The sequence below is a fragment of the Pongo pygmaeus genome, chromosome 7 (assembly GCF_028885625.2).
Source record: "Pongo pygmaeus isolate AG05252 chromosome 7, NHGRI_mPonPyg2-v2.0_pri, whole genome shotgun sequence".
Lineage (NCBI taxonomy): Eukaryota > Metazoa > Chordata > Mammalia > Primates > Hominidae > Pongo > Pongo pygmaeus.
This window is the reverse complement of record NC_072380.2, coordinates 56,130,915-56,152,090: the sequence shown is the minus strand read 5'-3', so window position 1 is coordinate 56,152,090 and position 21,176 is coordinate 56,130,915. Positions and strand designations below refer to the sequence as shown.

At 40.9% G+C, this 21,176-nt stretch overlaps 1 protein-coding gene across 3 annotated transcripts; it reads right to left on the bottom strand.

The window, feature by feature from the left end:
* Positions 1–137: 137 nt before the first annotated feature.
* LOC129042551 (ribosomal biogenesis factor) lies at positions 138–6,532 on the bottom strand. 3 transcript variants are annotated; one of them, XM_063668747.1, is made up of 4 exons: positions 5,707–5,858; positions 3,491–3,607; positions 1,015–1,131; positions 138–723 (listed from the first exon to the last, which is right to left on the bottom strand). In XM_063668747.1, exons 2-4 carry the CDS (start codon positions 3,602–3,604, stop codon positions 652–654), a joined length of 303 nt encoding a protein of 100 aa, XP_063524817.1. In that variant the 5' UTR covers positions 3,605–3,607; positions 5,707–5,858; the 3' UTR covers positions 138–651. The 3 variants fall into 3 exon arrangements, with proteins under 3 accessions (XP_063524817.1, XP_063524816.1, XP_054354720.1); XM_063668746.1 differs by lacking the exon at positions 5,707–5,858 and adding an exon at positions 3,711–3,993; XM_054498745.2 differs by lacking the exon at positions 5,707–5,858 and adding an exon at positions 6,410–6,532 and having other exon boundaries at positions 145–723.
* Positions 6,533–21,176: the final 14,644 nt, after the last annotated feature.

Genomic DNA, 21,176 nt, shown 5'->3' with positions numbered 1-21,176 from the left:
GTAACATTTTAGACTTCTTAATAACCTAAGTATTTAAAATAATGAATGTAACACCTCTTTTAGTTCACTGATTCTGAAGTGTTCTTCCTTAATACTTTCTTTACTTCACAAAACTTCAACCATAAAAACAAAGGGCTCTGATTGCTTTAGGGGATAAATGATTTAATATCCACAAACCTCCCCACTCCCAAAAGTAACTAGATTCTGGATTTCAACTTCTAATTGTGAATCCTTCTGTTTTTTCTTCTTACAAGAGGAAAGTTAAAGGACACTACAAGTCATCAAAAACAAGTTGGCCAAGGACTCATTACTTGTTTGTCTTATATTTTTACTGCCACTAAACTGCCTGTATTTCTGTATGTCCTTCTATCCAAACAGACATTCACTGCCACTTGTAAAGTGAAGGATGTAAACGAGGATATATAACTGTTTCAGTGAACAGATTTTGTGAAGTGCCTTCTGTTTTAGCACTTTATCACATTTTGTTGACTTCTGACATTCCACTTTCCTAGGTTATAGGAAAGACATGTTTATGTAGTTTGTTTTCAAAATGTGCCAATGCCTGTACATTAACAAGATTTTTAAAAATAAAATTGTATAAAACATTTAATTTATTGGTCTTTGTGAAGAATTAGATGCATCACCACTATATTACAACAGAGCCATTAATCTTGTAGCTTCGTCAACATTAACAGGTTTGCTTTCATGACGCTGCTGAGGAATCTGAAAGGAGAAAGTATTGTATTTAAAAACGTAGACAACAATAGCAGACAAATGACTTATATAAGCTGTTATTCAATTTAATTTTTCTAGTCATATCTTTGGAAGTAGAACAATAAATCTGTATATTCAGACAATGTTTTAGAGTCTGAATATGCTATTTATACTATAGAGCCTAGTACTAGAGAGCCAGTACCAAGAAAGACACTCAACTTACAGGCTTTGAAAACTTGGAGTTTAATTTACTAGCCTCAATTTGTTAGCCATAAAAAAAAGCAAATGATTTCTGCTTACCAGTTCTTTCTGCAGAGGTTCAAGTGAAGTGCTTTTTGAGAAATGTGCAAGTTCCTTTTGTACATTTACAAAAGCTTTATTTACTCTGTTAACTTTTTCCTCATTCATAATGTTTATCTTTTAAAAAAGAAAAAAAAGCATTAATCTATGATCTCATAACCATTAAAGATAAGATATATTCAACCTTAACCCATTAAATCTAAAATCTAAAAACTCTTACCAACAAATTAGGAATAATTCACTCAAAAATTCTTATAGTCTTATTGGGAAATTACAGACAAAAAGTTTTGATTTTTAAAAAATGGGATTTATGTGGATATGCCTCACACTTATGTTACAGAAGGCCAAGATATGTGACTGTGATACTGTGATTCATAATAAGATATATACATATATTTGGTCTTTGTCCTCATTTCCCGTCATACAGCTTTTTAAATCACTGTATTAAGAGGCATAACAGTGTCTTTTTAATGCTAATGAGATGGCTGGCAGCTGGGAGTCTCTAGATAGCCTCAGGAGGAGGGCTAGTCAGATAAAAACCAGGGTTGGAGGATTAGGACTTTCTGCTCCAGAGAGAGGAGTCGGGAAAAAGGTTAAGCCCATCACTAATGGCCAATGATTTAATGAATTATGCCTACATAATGAAGCCTCCATAAATCTACAGAAGAACTGGGTTCAAAGAGCTTCTGGATAGCTGAACACATGAGGGCTCCTAGAAAGTGGCATGCCCAGAGATAGCAGGGAAGCTCCATGCCCCTTCCCATGTACCTTGCTCTCTGCACCTCTTCCATCTGGCTACGCATCTGTCTCCTTTGTAATATCCTTTATAATAAACTGGTAAAAGTATTTTCCTGGGTTCTGCAAGCTGCTCTAGAAAATTAATCAAACCCAAGGAGGGGGTCATGGGACCCTTTATTTATAGCTGGTTGGTGAGAAGCACAGGTAAAACATCTGGGACTTGTGATTGTCACTGGAAGTTGGGGAGAGGCTTAGGACTCAAGGAATCTGACGCTATCTCCAGGTCAGCAGTGTCAGATTTCAATTAAAGGACACCCAGCTGCTGCCTGCTGAAGATTCATCTGCTGAATTGTTAGGTGTGGGGGAAACCACCCCACAAATCTAGTATTAGAAGTGTTGAGTGACCATATGAGAGTGACAATAAGAGAAACTGAGTTGCTTTTTTCCTGTATCCATATAGTGACCAAAATCTTTCTAGGCTACAGTGCTGTCATCCCGCATCTATACAAGAAACCTGGATCAAATACTTTTAGTCCCTTCTAACATAACAGTACATCTCTGAATCCTTCCTGGACCTTCTTGTCTTAATGGAAGACCCCTGATGACAGCTTCCCTTGCAGTCCTCCTCTTTTGAGTGTAACAGAGGTAGGGGTGGTGCTCTTGTTCTTCACTGCTGCTGCCGCCAAACAATTTCTCCTTCAAAACCCTTACCTCCTTTGCACTTTATGCTGCCTACCCATAGATCTCTCTCTTAGATTCTACCTGGTGGCATATATAAAAGTTCTAGTACCTCCTGTCCAAATAAAATAATCTTCCTCAAATACACCTAGCTTTTCCCTAGCTCAGGGCCTCTGCACTGGCTATTTTTCTTTGCCTCGAACCCACCACTCCCAACACTTCCTGGCTCTTTGCATTGCTAGCTCTTTATCATTCTAGTCTTGGTTTCAATGTTTCAACTATGAAGACTGTCCTATATAAACTGTCATCCCCAAAACCCCCACCATCTGCTTAATTTCATTCCTAGCATTTATAAAATCATAAAACTATTCAACCAAAAAGCTTAACTCAGCTAGCTCATGAAAGTTGAAAGATGAAATGTTAGAATTCTAAGGATTATTATAATTAAACTGAGTCCTGGAGAGCTGACTCCATCTACTACTGAAACTTGAAAACATTTTCTTAAAAATTTTTCTTAAAAGAATCTAGTTAATCTTGAAGAAATTTCTCAGGTATTTTGAAATATAGACAAAGAAAAGAAAGAAACCCCTTTCAAATTGTGCATTTCAATAAATATTTTTTATCTTCATTTTACAAGTTTTTGTTTGAATTGCAGATGTCTTCAAAGAGACAAGAATTACTGAGGAGAAAAAGAATGGGTGCTCACTGACATCCCATGTCTTGCCTCTATTAATACATTCTTGTATTTGAGTTTAGAGATAAGAACTGTTTCCCATACTATGGTTTTTAAATGAGTTCTATGCTTCAGTAAATTATTAAATTGAAGCTTCACACATTTGTAGTTAAAATGTTTATTTCTTTTCAACATTTGTTTTCAAGAAAGGGAGGTTGTTTTTCTTCCTTTTTTTTATATTTTTTTAGACAAATGCTTGAAACCATCCTTACCTTTCTAGGAAAAATGAAGAACCTTTTTAAAAAGTCAGAGCCCACAGTTGTTCCGTAGCTTAAAATGACACTTTGCTTGTAAACAATAAAGTCAGAGTACTTAATTAATACTCACCTTCTTAAGATTAGTGGTAACTGGTTTTGCTTTGTTTTTAGCCTTAAAGTTTTTTTGGCTGGCTATGTGAAATACATTCCTGGACTTCGGCCCTCTTAATTTGTTCTTGGCCATTGTCTAGAAAAGAAAATAAATTCAATTAAATTGCCCACATTTATGAACCGTAAGTAAATTTTAACTTTTTAAAGGTACCAATTAAATCTAAAAAATTCCATCTTACTCTTGATTATTTTTAAAGTTGGTGCATATATTATTTCCATGTCTTTCACTCCTAGTAGATTTTCTGCTCTTTGAGTACAGAGTAGCTAATTCTTCCCTGTATCCCCAGTAATGGGCCCATAGGAGGCATCCAATTAATATCTGCTGGTTGAATTCACTAATATCATCAACACAATAACTGTTATTCTCAGCAGTACCTCACCACCCATCCTTCTGTTAGTCTATATACTACTATGCTATTCTGGTTCCTATCATACTTTAGAGACTGATTCTGCCTCCTTCTTGACTTCTTTTTTATTCCTTTTTACTCTCCCCACTTTCTCTCCTGTGCATCCCATCCAAATCAGTCCTTAATCCTCCATTTCCTACCTCCCTCTCTCCCTTAATTTACTTTTATGACTTCCATATTACCTCTACGTCAATGGCCCTTGCCTTGAAATGTTGGATATTGTCTTTCCTCCGTAGCTAGAGATGAATTAGGCCAGTAAATTCTACCTTAAAACATCTCTCAGATCTGTCTTTAATAATGTATATGAGGAATAATTTTTAAAATATTAAGTTAACATGTATTGAGCTTTTATTGTATGTACAAGCACTACACTAATGTGCTTTAACTCATTTACTCCTTACAACAACCCTTTGTAATAAGTACTATTATCCCCATTTTAAAGATTAAAATTAAAAAACTGACACAAAGAGAAGTTAATTTGCCCAATGTCACACTGTCATTAACCAGGAGATGCCAGGACTTACAGCCAGGCAGACTAGATCAGAGCTAACGTTATGTTGTATTGCACTTCATGTATAAATATAAAAGCTATACAAAAACATGGTGTAATATTGCTTAGTTCAGGACTGGGTTCCTGTTGAAGTCCCTAGGTCCATTTGTTCAAACCACTGTTTGTCAAACTATGCCCATGGAGCAAATCAGGCCAAGCACCTCTCCTTGTAAGTAAAGTTTAATTGGAAGCCAAGTGCAGGCGCGGTGGCTCACACCTATAATCCTAGCACTTTGGGAGGTGAAGGCAGAGACCAGCCTCACCATGGTGAAACCCTGTTTCTACTACAAATACAAAAATTAGCTGGGCGTAGCGGCACATGCCTGTGATCCCAGCTACTCGGGAGACTGAGGAAGGAGAATCACTTGAATCCAGAAGGCGGAGGTTGCAGTGAGCCAAGACTGCACCAGTGCACTCCAGCCTGAATGACAGAGCAAGACTCTGTCTCAAAAAAATTAATTAATTAAAAAATAAAGTTTAATTGGAATACAGTTATGTCCATTCAATCATGTGCTGATATGGCTGCTTTCCTGCTATAACTATGACCCACAAAGTCCGAAATATTTAGTGTCCGACCTTTAACAGAAAGTCTGCCAACCCCTGGCTTAAGCCATCTGCACAGTGGCTATCTGGCACCAAGCTATGCGATCGACCTTCCCATTGTTAAAAACCAACAGTTTTCCCAATGTATAAGGGGCAACGTGCCTTGGCTTGGCATATTACTGGCACGCTGAATGTACCCTAAATCTGCCACATATATCTCCTGTTACGTCTCTATAAACTCTGCTCTAGCCAGCCTGGTCTAACTGTTCTCCTGCACAGACACCTTGAACATTCTTCCTTTTTTTCCTTTGCTCAGTCGTAGCCTTGACTGAAATTTATATCTTCCTTCAATGTAGCCTTACTACATTTTAAGTAATTAAGGAACTACTTAACCGAAACAGCAATGCTTTTGAACCCCAACAGTATTCCTCCTACTTAAAAAAGAATGCAGTAGAAAATACATGGTTATTACAGAAGATGCAAGAAATAAAATATGCATAATAAAACCCCTCAAATGAAGTAATCTAAAATCATTCCAGGCCGGGAGCGGTGGCTGATACCTGTAATCCCAGCACTTTCGGAGGCCGAGGCGGACGGATCACTTGAGGTCAGGAGTTCGAGACCACCCTGGCCAACATGATGAAACCCCGTTTCCACGAAAAAAATAAAAATTACCCGGGCGTGGTGACGCGCGCCTGTAATCCCAGCTACTCGGGAGGCTGAGACACGAGGAGGCGGAGGTTTCAGTGAGCCGAGACCGCGCCACTGCACACCAGCCTGGGCGACAGACTGAGACTCAGTCTCAATAAAAATAAAAATTAAAATAAAATTATTACAATAGTAACCAAAATCCAATCATTCATCTAGTATATATTAATCAATTGCTATATGCCAGGTGTGGTAGTCACAAACCTGGTATACACAAAAAATATATATGGAACATAAATAATGACAGTATATATACGAAACATACACAGACTTGATAGGTATATTGTACATGACACTACCTATAATATATACACAAGGACCAGGAACAGACAGTCTACAAGTGGAGGAGAGGTTTACTAGGGCTGTAGACCTGAGCAAGGTTCCTGGAGAAAGTAATACACCAGTGGCGGTGTGCGAGTGGAAGGAAATTCTCTGAAAACCACGTAGAAACTGATCATGAAAGACACAGTCCGAAACTGGGACCGCGTCAGGAGATGAAAGGCCAACAAGCACGGGGGTTTCCGGCCTGCTACCCAGTAGGGCTGCCCGAGGTAGAGCGCGATGGAACCGTGCCTACAGGCCACAGCGGTATGAGACCAGCCCAATCCAACCCCGACCCCTGCAAACTTCACGCCAGCCCTCCAGAAAACTTAATTTATTAAACTCTCACCAGCAATTTAATACTTGCGTGTAGCTTTTTAAGCTCCAGGTGACACCATCTGGCACGTACGCCGTCTAGGAAGTTCCGGGGAGAATGAACCAGTCAGGATTCCGCTCAGGAGCCGTAGCTCCACCCACTGAATGGAGCCCCGTCCACAGGCGGAAGTCCCGCCCATAGGGCGAGTTCCCACCCACCTGGCATTGTCCCGCCCATAGAGCCAACTCTAAGGAGCAAGGTGCAGTGAGAAAGCGAAGCCCAACCCATAGAGCGAGGTTCGGAAGTTCAGTCTCATTAGCATCCCTTGTCTTCCGCGGTGTTGCAGACTTATCCTCAGCTCAAGCGAGTTTGGGGCTATAGAGCCAGCCAAGTCTCTACTTCCTGGCGTGGGTACTTGTGCAGAAACTGCCCGAGGTGCTTCTGAGACTGCACAGTGAAGACCGCGGCACTGGAGGTCAGCGCTCCGCGGCGGACTCCCGGTTAACTCTGCTACTCTCCCAGGAGGAGGCGCTGTGCACCTCTGGGTGGTTTCCTGGGTTCGGCTGGTGGTAGAGGGAACCTTGAGGTTGGAAAAGATCTAGAGCTATAATCTCCGAAAGGAAGATTTGTAATGCACTGCGAGTTAGAAATGCTTTTCTCATTGCAGCCTCCACGTTTCAAAAAGAGAATTTTTGACAGCACTGCAAAGGCACAAGAAACCAGGCACAGTATAAAACATACAAATAAAACAGGTACCAGGAACTTAAAACATTCAACCCATAACATCATCTAGGTTTTTCTGCTTTAAGAAAATTGACTCAATTCTTCCAAGAGAAAAACCCTATTAAAGCTAAATTTTCACATGTGCCTCTGTGAAGCGGTGGGTCGCCCCTCCACACCTGTGGGTGTTTCTCGTTAGGTGGAATGAGAGATGTAAGGCTGACTGTAGACATACTCGGGATCTCTCGTCGACTTGTCCTCAATGACCACGCTCGAGCGTACCTTCACCCTAGAGAAAAGCCTCCACGTTGGGCACCAGATGAAGGGGGAAATGTGGGGAAAAGCAAGAGAGATCAGGTTGTTAATATGTCTGTGTAGAAAGAAGTGGACATAAGAGACTCCATTTTGTTCTGTACTAAGAAAAATTCTTCTGCCTCGAGATGCTGTTAATCTGTGACCTTACCCCCAAACCCATGCTCTCTGAAACATGTGCTGTGTCATACTCAGGGTTAAATGGATTAAGGATTGTGCAAGATGTGCTTTGTTAAACAAATGCTTGAAGGCAGCATGCTCCTTAAGAGTCATCACCACTCTCTAATCTCAAGTACCCAGGGACACAAAAACTGCGAAGGCCACAGGGATCTCTGCCTAGGAAAGCCAGGTATTGTCCAAGGTTTCTCCCCATGTGATAGTCTGAAATATGGCCTCGTGGGAAGGGAAAGACCTGACCGTCCCCCAGCCCGACACCCGTAAAGGGTCTGTGCTGAGGAGGATTAGTATAAGAGGAAGGCATGCCTCTTGCAGTTGAGACAAGAGGAAGGCATCTGTCTCCTGCCTGTCCCTGGACAATGGAATGTCTTGGTATAAAACCCGATTGTACGTTCCATCTACTGAGATAGGGAAAAACCGCCTTAGGGCTAGAGGTGAGACATGCGGGCAGCAATACTGCTTAGCAAAGCATTGAGATGTTTATGTGTATGCATATCTAAAGCACAGCACTTGATTCTTTACCTTGTCTATGATGCAAAGACCTTTGTTCATGTGTTTGTCTGCTGACCCTCTCCCCACTATTGTCTTTTGACCATGACACATCCCCCTCTCTGAGAAACAGCGACAAATAATCAATAAATACTAAGGGAACTCAGAAGCCAGAGGGATCCTCCATATGCTGAATGCTGGTCCCCTGGGTCCCCTTATTTCTTTCTCTATACTTTGTCTCTGTGTCTTTTTCTTTTCCAAGTCTCTCGTTCCACCTAACGAGAAACACCCACAGGTGTGGAGGGGCGACCCACCCCTTCACCTCTATTTATTTTGTTGAGGTCATAGGAAAAACTGGATTTCAAACAAACGTAGATGTAAGAATTAAATAGAGGAGAGAAGCGCGAAGGGTGGTTTTATAGTCAACAGGGACAGGTTTATTTTAAATAAAGCTGAGACTGGTGGCTGGCCAAGTTAGGTCAGAGCCACACTCTCTTACAGACTAAGAGTTTTTAAGGATTCAGGGTGGGAGAGTTTAACAGAGGCTTGGACTGCTTCTGTGTCTCTTTGCTGTGCTTATCTGGGAGGGAGAGTTGTGTGTCTATTGCCATACATCTTTCTGCAGCTGCAGGCATACCAGCAGCTAAAAGTCTGCTTTTAGCTTCCCTATCTTAGTACACCTGAAGGGAAAGGAATGTGCTTATTAAGGCCCACTGTTTCACTGGGGCCCATTGTATGAGGGTGAGGTTTGGTAGTTACCCAAGAGACTTTCCCCCTACTTCACACTGTGCCTGAGCTGTCTTATCTGTGTTTTACTGACTGCTCTTTCTATCTGCTTGTAATTAGAAGAGAAGTGATTTCCTTGAGATTCATGAGGCTAGAAAGGGAGCTGGAAATTAAAAGTGGCAGTGTTTGTCCGAGATGACGGTGCTCCTGCTCTGTCAGTAAAACTGTCATTTATATGCCATTTTGTAGCTTACAAAAGATTTCAGCCTATACTATGCTCAAAATAGGGTGATAAAACCACTCCTCTTTTGCAAGTGATGATACTACTAAGGTTCAAAGTTTAAGCCATTTGCTGGCAGCCACACAACTAACTAGAAATTGACAAAGCCAGACAGTTTTGTAAAACTAAGCATTTTTTTAAAACAGTTTTTAAAAAGTTTTTGTAAACTTAATAATTCGCAAATCCACATTGGTTAGCACTTGGTCAAGTCCTCTTTCCAACAAACCAGGCTCTTGCCTGCTTACAGAAAGATTAGCAATTTTTGCAATAAATCACTTAATTATGTTTATGCCCATCACACACAAAAAATTAAGGAGTAGAATATACTAAGGGAAGAGGAATAATTGCTTGCCAATGTATGTTTATTCAAACTTTTACATTCTTTCTGAAGATCCACCTGTTAAAAACACCTAAAAATGCTGGTATAAAATGCCCATAAAGTGTAAGAGCAAAACAAAAACAGAAAACCGTTAGACTTTTTTATAGGCCAGAGTTATTCACAAATACTGAGGTGAATAAGTTGGGTATAATTATTTGGTTCTTTGAATGTGAGGCTATTGATGTATATACAGAAGGCAAAGAAATAGATGTAACAGAATGACATTACAGTGTTTATGAAAACTGGTAGGTCTCACTTTTATTTTGAAGTGGCGAAATAACATGGTTATTCAGGCAAGAGCAGAGGTCTGAGTGAGGAGGCCTCGGTTTTTGGTTTACCTCTGCCACCAACAAACAGTTTGACCTTGGAAAAATTACTTCATTTCTCTGCCTCCCTTTCCCATATGCATGTAGATGGTCATTATAACCTCTTCAGAGAACATTGATTATCTGCTCCGCATCCCTTTCTGGATAACCACTCTTCTCCCATCAAGTGGTCCTGGTTGGGCTGATAACTACAGTCCTCCTCTAAGAATTTTCCAGCTAGAGCTGGTGGAAAATGCTGTCTCTTGCATTTGGTGTCTTTGTGCTGGGATGATATACAATCAAAGCTACTAGTGGCCATCTCCCCAGCAACTTGGAAGAAGTCTTCCTACAATGAGAGCAACACACACAAGAAGACAGAATTGAACAGACCAGAGGACGCTGATGCGATCATTTGAGTCCTTGGATTCAGCCATAGATGGGAGAAAGATCCATCCCTTCATTTTTCAAGTACCTGAGCTAAAATATTACCTTCTTTGAGCTTAAACTACTTTGGGTTGTTTTTATTTTATTTTTTAGTCACTTTTACCTGAAAGAGTCTTGACTCCACTCCTGTCCTACCTACTTCACAGGATTATTGTGCAGAGTTAGTGAAATATAAAACATGAAAGCATAAAGTATAACTAAAACAAAATAAAGGATTATGTTAATTTTCTAAGAGCCATATTTACACATGTTCCAAATGAATCATACATAAAGAAAATAGCTTAAAGATTTTTCATCTTTAAAAATACATGCAAAAATTAAATTTCCAGTTTTTCTAACCATCTTAAAGATGAATAAAATCATAAATAGAAAACTAATCTTTCAGAAACCTTGGTTTTCCTGTGATAGACTCAGCAATGCAGAGTTATTTATACAGACCTGGACCTCAAATAATTGTCTTGGAGGCAATTCAACAAGTAAACAAAGATAATTAAGGAGAAGAAGAAAATGAGAACACCACATAAATTACAAGCCATCTATAACAAAACTCATAGTCCTCTAAGGGAACACAGCCAGCCTTGTATAGATGATACTCCATAATTTCTCTTACTTAGTCAACCTCCGTCTCTTCTCTCCACCACACAGTTTCATTAAGTCAAAATAGTTTGGACACCTAGGCTCTGTAGGTGCTCAAAGGAAACACATACCACATTTCTATCTCTCAGGGCACAATCGTCTGGATTGTAAATGCACAGGGAACAATGATTCTTGACAGAAAGTGGTAAGAACTATGATAAATGCACAAAATATGCTATTTATGGGTGGAGATAATTCCGAATTCCGGAAACATTCATGTTAAAGCTCTTATTTGATTGTCTCAGAGCAGAAATCAGCAGACTTCAGTCCAAAGGCCAGATCCAGCCCATGACTTATTTTTGTATAGCCCACGAGCTAAGAATGAAGTTACATCTTAAGATGGGGAGAAACTCAACATAAGAATGATACATAGCAACACATGCATATTCTATTAAATTCATGTTTCTATATCCACAAAGTGTCACTGCAGCACAGCCATGCTCATTTGTTTACATCTTGTCTGTCTGCTGTCATGTTGTAACGATAATGCTGAGTACTTGCGACAGAAACCGCATAGCCTGGAAAGCCTAAAACATTTATTACCTAGGCCTTGACCAATTTAATTTTTTTTTTTTTTTGAGACGGAATTTTGCTCTTGTTGCCCAGGCTGGAGTGCAGTGGCTCAATCTTGGCTCACCACAACCTGTGCCTCCCTGGATCAAGCGATTCTCCTGCCTCAGCCTCCTGAGTAGCTGGGATTACAGGCATGCGCCACCATGCCCAGCTAATTTTGTATTTTTAGTAGAGATGGGGTTTCTCCATGTTGGTCAGGCTGGTCTCGAACTCCCGATCCCATGTGATCCACCCGCCTCAGCCTCCCAAAGTGCTGGGATTACAGGAGTGAGCCACCGCGCCCAGCCCTAATTTTTTTTTTTTTTTAAACAGGGTCTCATTCTGTTGCCTATGCTGGAGTGCAATGGTGCGAACACTTCTCACTGCAGCCTCCACCTCCCGGACTCAAGCGATCCTCCCACCTCAACCCCCCAAGTAGCTGGGACTACAGGTGCACACCACCATGCTTGGCTAATTTTTGTATTTTTTGCAGAGACATGGTTTCACCATGTTGCCCAGGCTGGCCTTGCATTCCTGAGATCATGTGATCCACCCTCCTTCGCATCCCAGATTCTGGGGTTACAGGTGTAAGCCACTGCACCCAGCCACCAATTTAAAATTTTAAAACATTGCCAATCCCTATATTAGAGTTGAGCAGCATGGTGGTGTTATTCAGAATATTGCTGTTTTATACTCAAATACACAGGCAGCTTAAATGAATATTTCCTCCCGGCATTTCAAGAAGGTAGAAAAATCTTAATGTCACGACTTTGGGTTCCCTTTCATCTGATGGTTATCAATAATTTTCATTCTTCCGGGCTAAAAATGGAAGCTCCCAGTTATGTAGAAGATATTTCCACCTGGATCCATCTTAGAAAGTGGAAAGAGGAAATGGCTTAATCCTAGAGGAGATGATAAGACTGGAGAAATTATCGGGGAAAGGGCAGTTAAGGGCTTTCTGCAAGTGCTTGCGACTATCCCTGTGGCACCCCCTACCACAGCCCTAGGAACAATAGCATAAGATCCTTGTACCAATAAATGTCACAGAAGGGATGGAGCTTTCTGCCTTTAAATGTAATCTGGACTTTGGCATTGAGCATCTCAGCAGCCACTGTGATGAATTGAAGATGAGAGAAAGTTTCCTATTTTCTGGGGAATGGGTAAGCCACCCACTTCCATATACTTGAGACTGAGATCACATTTTTATGCCAAATTAAGAAGGGAGAGTCGAAGTCAGATTTAATTTTATGTAAAATTTTAAGTTTTATGATGTTTCTAGCATACTTATACTCAAGTATTGAAGTGTTATGGTGATCCTCTTTTTGGAGACACAAAGGCTTACTGCAACCTCCGCCTCCTGGGCTCAGGCGATCCTCCCACCCCTCCTCCTGAGTAGCTCAGATTATAGGCGCATGCCACCATGCCCAGCTAATTTTATTTTTTGAGAGATGAGGTCTCACTATGTTGCCCAGGCTGGCCTGGAACTTCTGGGCTCAAGCAATCCTCCTGCCTTGATCTCCCAAAGTGCTGAGATTACATGACATCATGCCCCACAATGATGTTTCTTAAACTCAAGCATTTTAACTGGCAAAAATGGAGCTGTAAGGCTTTGTATATATACATACATATGGCCGGGCATGGTGGCTCACACCTGTAATCCCAGTATCTTGGGAGGCCGAGGCCGAGGCGGTCGGATCACCTGAGGTCAGGAGTTCAAGACCAGCCTGACCAACATGGAGAAACTCCATCTCTACTAAAAATACAAAATTAGCCAGGCTTGGTGGCGCATGACTGTAATCCCAGCTACTCAGGAGGCTGAGGCAGGAGAATTACTTGAATCCGGGAGACAGAGGCTGCAGTGAGCTGAGATCATGCCATTGCACTCCAACCTGGGCAACAAGAGCAAAACTCTATCTCAATAAATAAATAAAAATAAAATGATATATACATATATCTGTGTACATACACATATACATACAGCATAACATAAGCAAGCCCTAGACCCAGAGATGGACATGCTATGATTGTGGGAAAGGTCTAATATGGGTGGAGGATGGGGTTGTGGAGATGCTATTGAAGATGAGACTGTAAGATAAACTAATGAAGGGCCTTAACCAGGAAGGGTTCATTTCACTTTAGTATTTTAAAATACTTTAGTATTTCCAAAAAATAAGGATATTCTCCCTCATAAACACAATGCAGCCATCAAAACTCAAAAAAATGGATACTGACACATTACTGCTATCTAATCCATAATTGTCATTCGGATTCCATCAGTTATCCCAATAACATCTTTTATAACAAAAGAATCCTATTCAGGATAAAGTGTTGCATCAGGTTGTCATGTCTCTTTAGGTACCTCTTACCTGAATAGAACCTCAATCTTTCCTTGGCTTTCCTGGCTTGATGCTTTTGAAAATAACTGTTCAATCATTTTTTGAAATGTTTTAGAATGTTTCTCTTTCTATTGTTTCCTCATGATTAGATTTAGTATACACTATTTTGGGTGATGGGGAGAAAGTGATCACAGCACTACTCTCTCCTCCTTATAAGACCTAATGTCTTTTAGACTGAAGAAGGAAGGAAGGAAAAAGGAATAGAGAGAGGGAGGGAGGCAGACAAGCAGATAGCAGAGTTTGAAATTTTATTCTATAGGCAATGAAGGACTTGTTCGCCTCTCCACACCCCACCACCCCCAAAACACACAGGAGATTGCTTATTATAGGGAATAATTTTGTTAGCTGCATGAAAGTAGCTTAGAAGAAGGAATGGTTGCAGGCAGGGGAGCAGTGGTTCAGGAAATAAGTGATGAAGCCTAACGAGCAGATAGAGATCCTTAGATGACTGTGCAGCCACTATGGCTCCTCTGAGCAGCCAATGCATGAAAAACAGTCAATAAAAATTATATACAGTCTGCATTTCTGTGTAGTTTCTTCATGGGTCAAATAAATATTAGAGCTACTTTCCAATGAAATTTTTATTTCTTGGCCAGGAAGAGTGGCTCATGCCTGTATTCCCAGCAATTTTGGAGGCCAAGGCAGGAGGATCACTTGAGCCCAGGAGTTTGAGACCAGCCTGGGCAACATATCAACACCTTGTTTCTACCAAAAATACAAAATTAGTTGGACACGGTAGTGTGCACCTGTAGTCTCAGCTCCTCAGGAAGCTGAGGTGGGAGGAAGCTGAGCTTGGGAGGTCAAGGCAGCAGCAAGCCATGATTGTGTCACTGCACTCCAATGTGGGTGACAGAGCAAGACCCTGCCTCAAAATAATGAAAGGAAAAAAAGGAAGGAAGGGAGGGAGGGAAGGAAGGAAGGAAGGAAGGAAGGAAGGAAGGAAGGAGAGAAGGAAGGAAGGAGAGAAGGAAAAGAAGTCTACATTTCTTATGAGGAACCAATCCGATGAACATTTTCATGATTGACTGTGGAAATAGAGAATCTTTTTTTTTAACCCCCTATTGACAGGAGCATTTATTTCTAGACTATAAATGAAAATTTGTGACACAGCCTATATAAGAAAATGCATCAGAATAAACAGGATCCTAGATATGATCTGTCTAGGTCATATTCCTGGAAATATCTGGATGGTAAGAACCAGTTAATGAAAAGAGATGGTTAATGCTTTGCGGTGAAGGAAAAGTGACTCGCATCAGTAGATTACTTTGAAGCTGCAAGAGGTGAGTCACAGGGTTTAGCTTTTCATGGTATGGTTTCTGTATTCAAATACCATGTTACTTTTATGCACGCTTTTCTCTCATGCTCTTTTCAGGGCCCAGAAAAAAAAGTCACCTTGGATTTCCATTCATGAATACATACTTCTGTGACATAGGAGTGAAAGAAGCATTTGCCGAATGAAATAAAACTTCCTGAAATGTAAAAATAGGCAAGGGTTTGTAGCCCTACACTAAAAATTATTGTAAAGCACTATCACTGTTAGCACGGCCAAGATATACTTAGAACACTTTTTGTCTTCCTGTAGCACTGCTTCTTGGATGTGATAGGTGCTCCACAAGTATACTATTAATTTAATTAAGCAAATTTGATTTAGAATAATCTCCTGGCCAAATGCCTAGGGATCTTGAACCTGAACTAATTATAGTCACAAAGAAGGGCTTGCAGTTGAAATACTCGAGGGTTAAGAATGGTCAAATACATGTCACAAACACAATAAAAATATTCCAAGGGCTTGCGTCGTACTTTTTCACGCATTATGATACTTGGTTAAAATGCAAGTAATGGTTAAAAATTAGAGGAACTGTGAAATATTTAGCAGGTGCATATTTAAAACGCAGAAAGTTGGCAAAGGCAAAGAAGGCAGTGTGCTATTAAATTTAAAAAAATGAAAGGATGCAGTGCTTTGTAATTATCAAGTTTAATTGATAATGTAAACTCTCAGCTATCTAAGTCTCAACTATGATTTTGTGTTTCAGTTTAAAGTGTTATTTTCAGAGTTTCCGCAGACCAAAGCAGACAGTCAAAAACTGAGAGAATGCTTGAAAGAGGTGAAGGAGAGTGTCTTGCAGATATTTAGGGGGAGGATGCTCCAGGCAGAAAGGCCAAGAGCAGGAGAGAGCATGCATGATTAATGAACAGAGAGCACATGGCTGAAGGGGGTCACATAGGGTTCTGCAGGTCATTGCAAGTACTTTGCTTTCATTAATTCATTATTTCTTTTCTTTTATTTTCTTTTTGTTTTTGTTTTTGAGATGGAGTGTTGCTCTGTCGCCCAGGTTGGAGTGCAGTGGTGCAATCTAGGCTCACTGCAAGCTCCGCCTCCTGGGTTCATGCCATTCCTCTGCCTCAGCCTCCAGAGTAGCTGGGACTACAGGCGACTGCCACCACACCCGGCTAATTTTTTTGTATTTTAGTAGAGACAGGTTTCACCATGTTAGCCAGGAAGGTCTCGATCTCCTGACCTCATGATCCCCACGCCTTGGCCTCCCAAAGTGCTGAGATTACAGGCATGAGCCACTGCACCAGGCCCATTATTTCTTTCTTTAATTATTATTATTATTATTAATTTTTGAGACAGAGTCTCACTCTGTAGCCCAGGCTGGAGTGCAGTGGTGCGATCTTGACCCACTGCAACCTCCACCTCCCAGGTTCAAGTGATTCTCCTGCCTCAGCCTCCTGTGTAGCTGGGACTACAGGCATGCACCACCATGTCTACTAACTTTGTATTTTTAGTAGAGATGGAATTCCTTCATGTTGGCCAGGTTGGTCTCGAACTCCAGACCTCGGGTGATCCACCTGCCTTGGCCTCCCAAAGTGCTGAGATTACAGGTGTGAGCCACTGCACCCAGCTTTTTTGATATATTTCTTTACAATCTTTTTTTTCTAGGCATATATACTATATTGCTTATTAAAATTTCTGTGTAGATACAATTTAATAATCTATATATCTATATATATACAGTTTAATAAGTAGTTTGGAAATATGGCATTTAATGTCTTTCAAAAATTATATCATTTTGATATACATAAGTTGTTTCAACCCTTTTCTTGTCATTATCACTTTTGTTGTTTCTAGAGCTTTTTTCTGTTATAAATACACTGTAATTAACATCCTTTTGAATAATCTTTGACAGAATCTCTTAATATTTTCTCAGGCAGCGTGTCTATCAATAAGATATAAAGTTATGAATACACTAAAAATTCTTGATTTAAATTACCAATTTTTTTCCAAAAGATCATATACTCTACATTTCTACCAATAGTGTATGAACATGCCTGTTTTGCCATATTCTTATTAACACAAATTGTTTATACATTTTTGGTGGGTTTTCTTGTTTTTTTTTTTTTTTTTTTTTTTTTTGAGACGGAGTCTTGCTCTGTCACCCAGTCTGGAGTGCAGTGGTGCAATCTCAGCTTACTGCAACCTCCGCCTCCTGGGTTCAAACTATTCTCCTGCCTCAGCCTCCCGAGTAACTGGGACTACAGGCATGTACCAGCACGCCAGGCTAATTTTTGTATTTTTAATAGAGATGGGGTTTCACCTTGTTGGCCAGGCTGGTTTCGAATGCCTGACCTCAGGTAATCCACTTGCCTGGGCCTCCCAAAGTGCTGAGATTACAGATGTGAGCCACCGCGCCTGGCCACTCTTTTTTTTTTTCTTTTTTGAGACAGGATCTTGCTCGCTTTGTTGCCCACGCTGGAGTGCACTGGTGAGATCACTGCTTACTGAAGCCTCCATCTCCTGGGCTCAAACAATCCTCACGCCTCAGTGAGTAGCTGGGGCCACAGGATTGTGCCATCACACCCAACTAATTTTTGTTTCTTTTTTTTTTTTACAGACAGGGTTTCACCATGTTGCCCAGGCTGTTCACAAATGCCCAGGCTCAAGTGATCCACCAACCTCGGCCTCCCAAAGTGCTGGGATTACAGGCATGAGCCACCGTGCCCACCCTGATACATTTTTAGAAGCAGAAAAAATTTGATTAGGAAGAAAGGGCATACAGATTGTTTTAAAATTATACATATTTTGAATTTTGTTTTAGGCTTATAGTATAGTGGAGTGTTTTTTTGTGGTGTGAAGATTGCTTAGGAGTTAAAACTGACAAAACTTAGAGGTGAAGAGAAAAAGAGAAAATCAGAAATTAATGTGACTATGAAGTTTCTGGTTTGTGCATCTGGTGGATGGTGGTACCATTGGATGAGATAGAAATGTGACAGGGAAGTTGGGACAGGGAAATACTACATAATTCCATGTGAACAATTTAAGTTGAAGTCATTGGATCTAATTCAGTAGATCTAGAGCTGTGCCGCCAGCATAGTAGCCACTAGCCTCATGTGGCTTTTGAGCTCTTGCAATGTGGCTACCCTAAATTGAGATGTGCTGTCAGAATAAAATATACACAGATTTGGAACCTTTGTAAGAACAAAGAAGATAAAAGACATATGATAGTATCAGTTAAGAGCCAACCAGGAGACAAATCACACAGTAATTTGAACAGGGAAAGTTTACTGTAAAGAATTATTAAGTATAATGGGGCAACTATAAAGATGTAAAAGATAACTCTAAACAATATCCCAAGGCTAAGGAAGTTTCTAATGAGGGACAAACTTGGGTGTCAGCCTCCGTTCCAAAGGGATTCAGGTCACTGGAGAAGATACGGTTGCAACCCAGTGGATGACAGAGAAGTTTGCTGGGTTGTCCAGGTCTGAGCTGGTCCACAGTTACTAGACAAGCAAGAAACAGGGTAAAGGTGGGCTAAGACTGGTGTGCAAGACTACAGGTGTGCAGAGGGACTCAAAGCATTGGGAACAACTCTGGCTGACAGATGCATAGCCCAGAGTGGACAGTGTCCATGTCAGGAGGCCATGGGAAACACTCTTTGGGGTGCAGGCAGACTAAGGCTGGTGGGCAGGTATGCAGAGGGAGTTGGGGCATCTGCTTGCCAATAGGGTGGCATGAGGCCTGGATTATGTGGGGTTTGTTTTGGGAGGGGCAGTGAGGTGGTCACTGGGTTGGGACTAGGATTGTCAGCTTGCTGAGAGACTGCATACTTTGAGTGTGCTGCTAGGCCGGAGTGCCTGGATGTCTCCATACATGGCCACATGTGGCTACTGAGAGCAGCCCAGCAGGAACAAGAATAAAACAAAAACACAGCATTCAGGAACCAGGAAGAGAAGTTCCTTTCTCCGGCAATGACCTTCCACTGAAGAAAGCTTAACATTATGCTTGCTGCAAAAAAGAAATGCTTAAAGCTTCATTATCACAGAGCTGGTAATGCAGGGTAAAATTAGACGTGAAAGACAATAAATTGATAACTGAAACACTCATTAATTTTTATTTTTTTTTTTGAGACAGAGTCTCACTCTGTCACCCAGGCTGGAGTGCAGTGGCGTGATCTCAGCTCACTGCAACCTTCATTTCCTGGGTTCAAGTGATTCTCCTGCCTCAGCCTCCTGAGTTGCTGGGATTACAGGCACCCACCACCATGGCCAGCTAATTTTTTGTATTTTTAATAGAGACGGGGTTTCACCATGTTGCCCAGGCTGGTTTCGAACTCCTGAGCTCAGGCAATCCACCAGCCTTGGCCTCCCAAAATGCTGGGATTACAAGCATGAGTTCATTAATTTTTTTTATTGACTAATGTTGAAATGATATTTTTGATGTATTATGTTAAATAATATATATAATTAAGTATAATTTCACTTTCCTTTTTAGTTTTTAAAGTGTACCTAGTCAAAAATTTAAGTAACATATATGCTTAGCACTTAGACAGTTCTGGAGTAGATGTCTAAGCTAGGTAGATTACTTCCATAAGAACTGATGGAAGGGCCTAGGAGGAGAGTGTAGAGAGAGGAGAGATTATAGTAGAAAGCCCCAAACCCCCAAATTTAAAGGTTGGTGTGATGATTAATTGTATGTGTCAATTTGGACCATGAGGTGCTTGGATATTTGGTAGAACAGTATTCTGGATGTTTACATGAGGGTGTTTTTGGAGGACATTAACATTTCAACCAGCAGATGGACTAAGGCAGACTGTCTCCCTAAGGAGCTGGGCCTCATGTAATCAGTGAAAGCCTGAATAGAAAAAAAAAGCTGACCCTCTTCCAAGTAAGGGAAACTTCCTTCTGCCTGATTGTCTTTGGGATAGGGCATTGGCTTTATCCTACTCTAGGATTCAAACTGAAACAATGGCTTTACCTGGGGTCTTGAGCCTGCTGGGCTCTGGACTGAAACTACACCATCAGCTCTCCTGGGTCTCTAGCCTCCAGCTCGCCTACTCACTCTGAAGATCTTGGGTCTTGTCAGGCTTCATAATGAAGTGAGCCATTTTTAATAATAAATCTCATTTTCTCCCTCAGTAAATATACATGGTTTTGGAGACCCCTAACTAACACATAATACAGTTGAGTATAGAAAGAAGGACCAAAGGAATTCCAGAGAGCATAGGTGGGTAGCAAATGGAAAATGTAAATTCAGGAAGAAAGTTTCCTTCTAATGAGAAGAAATTCCAGAACATGTTAGTATGCTGTTGGCAATAATGGAGAAGAGTGAATGGAGGTGGCAATGGAGGCTATAAGGGATAAAATAGTATATGTTCGGCAAGAGTGCAAGGTTTTGCTAGGCACATAGGGCTAGTGCAGCAAGCTTTCAGTAATGAAATGGTGGCATCCAGGTCAGAACTTCTTGGAATGAGGGTAAATCACACCTTCCTAGGTGGTGAGACGGGCATATGGGTACTGCTTTTCATAGAGCAAACTGTTCGGCCAGGGGCACGGTGGCTCACACCTTTAACCACAGCACTTTTAGAGGCCAAGGCAGGCGGATCACCTGAGGTCAGGAGTTCAAAGCCAATGTGGTGAAACCCCGTCTCTACTAAAAATACAAAAATTAGCTAGGTGTGGTGGTCCATGCCTTTAGTCCCAGCTACTCAGGAGGCTGAAGCAGGAGAATTGCTTGAACCCAGGAGGCAGGGGTTGTGGTGAGCTGAGATTGTGTCACTATACTCCAGCCTGGGCAACAGAGTGAAACTCTGTCTCAAAAAAAAAAAAAAAAAAAAAAGAGGAACAAACCTTCCTGTTCTAGAGGACAGAAAGGAATAGACAAACCTTACAAGAGCTGATGACAGAATGCCGTCACACCCCTAATATCACTCTGTGGTTACATTTCAAAGAGCTGACAGCAATAGAATGACATTGACTTATTCATTCTAGGCCAAGGAACTACGAAATTCTTTAACAGCTGAATTACTTTAGCATGTATTATCTGGACTTTTCAACACTGATCTGATGTTTATACAAGCGTATTTCCTTTCAAATAGTCTTGATG

Excerpts from the sequence above, each read along its gene's own strand:
- LOC129042551 (XM_054498745.2), bottom strand. The coding sequence starts at position 3,604 with ATGGCCAAGAACAAATTAAGAGGGCCGAAGTCCAGGAATGTATTTCAC. Across the intron at positions 1,132-3,490 it reads TTACCACTAATCTTAAGAAG|ATAAACATTATGAATGAGGA; the intron begins GTGAGTATTAAT and ends CTTTTTTAAAAG. Across the intron at positions 724-1,014 it reads AACCTCTGCAGAAAGAACTG|ATTCCTCAGCAGCGTCATGA; the intron begins GTAAGCAGAAAT and ends TTCTCCTTTCAG.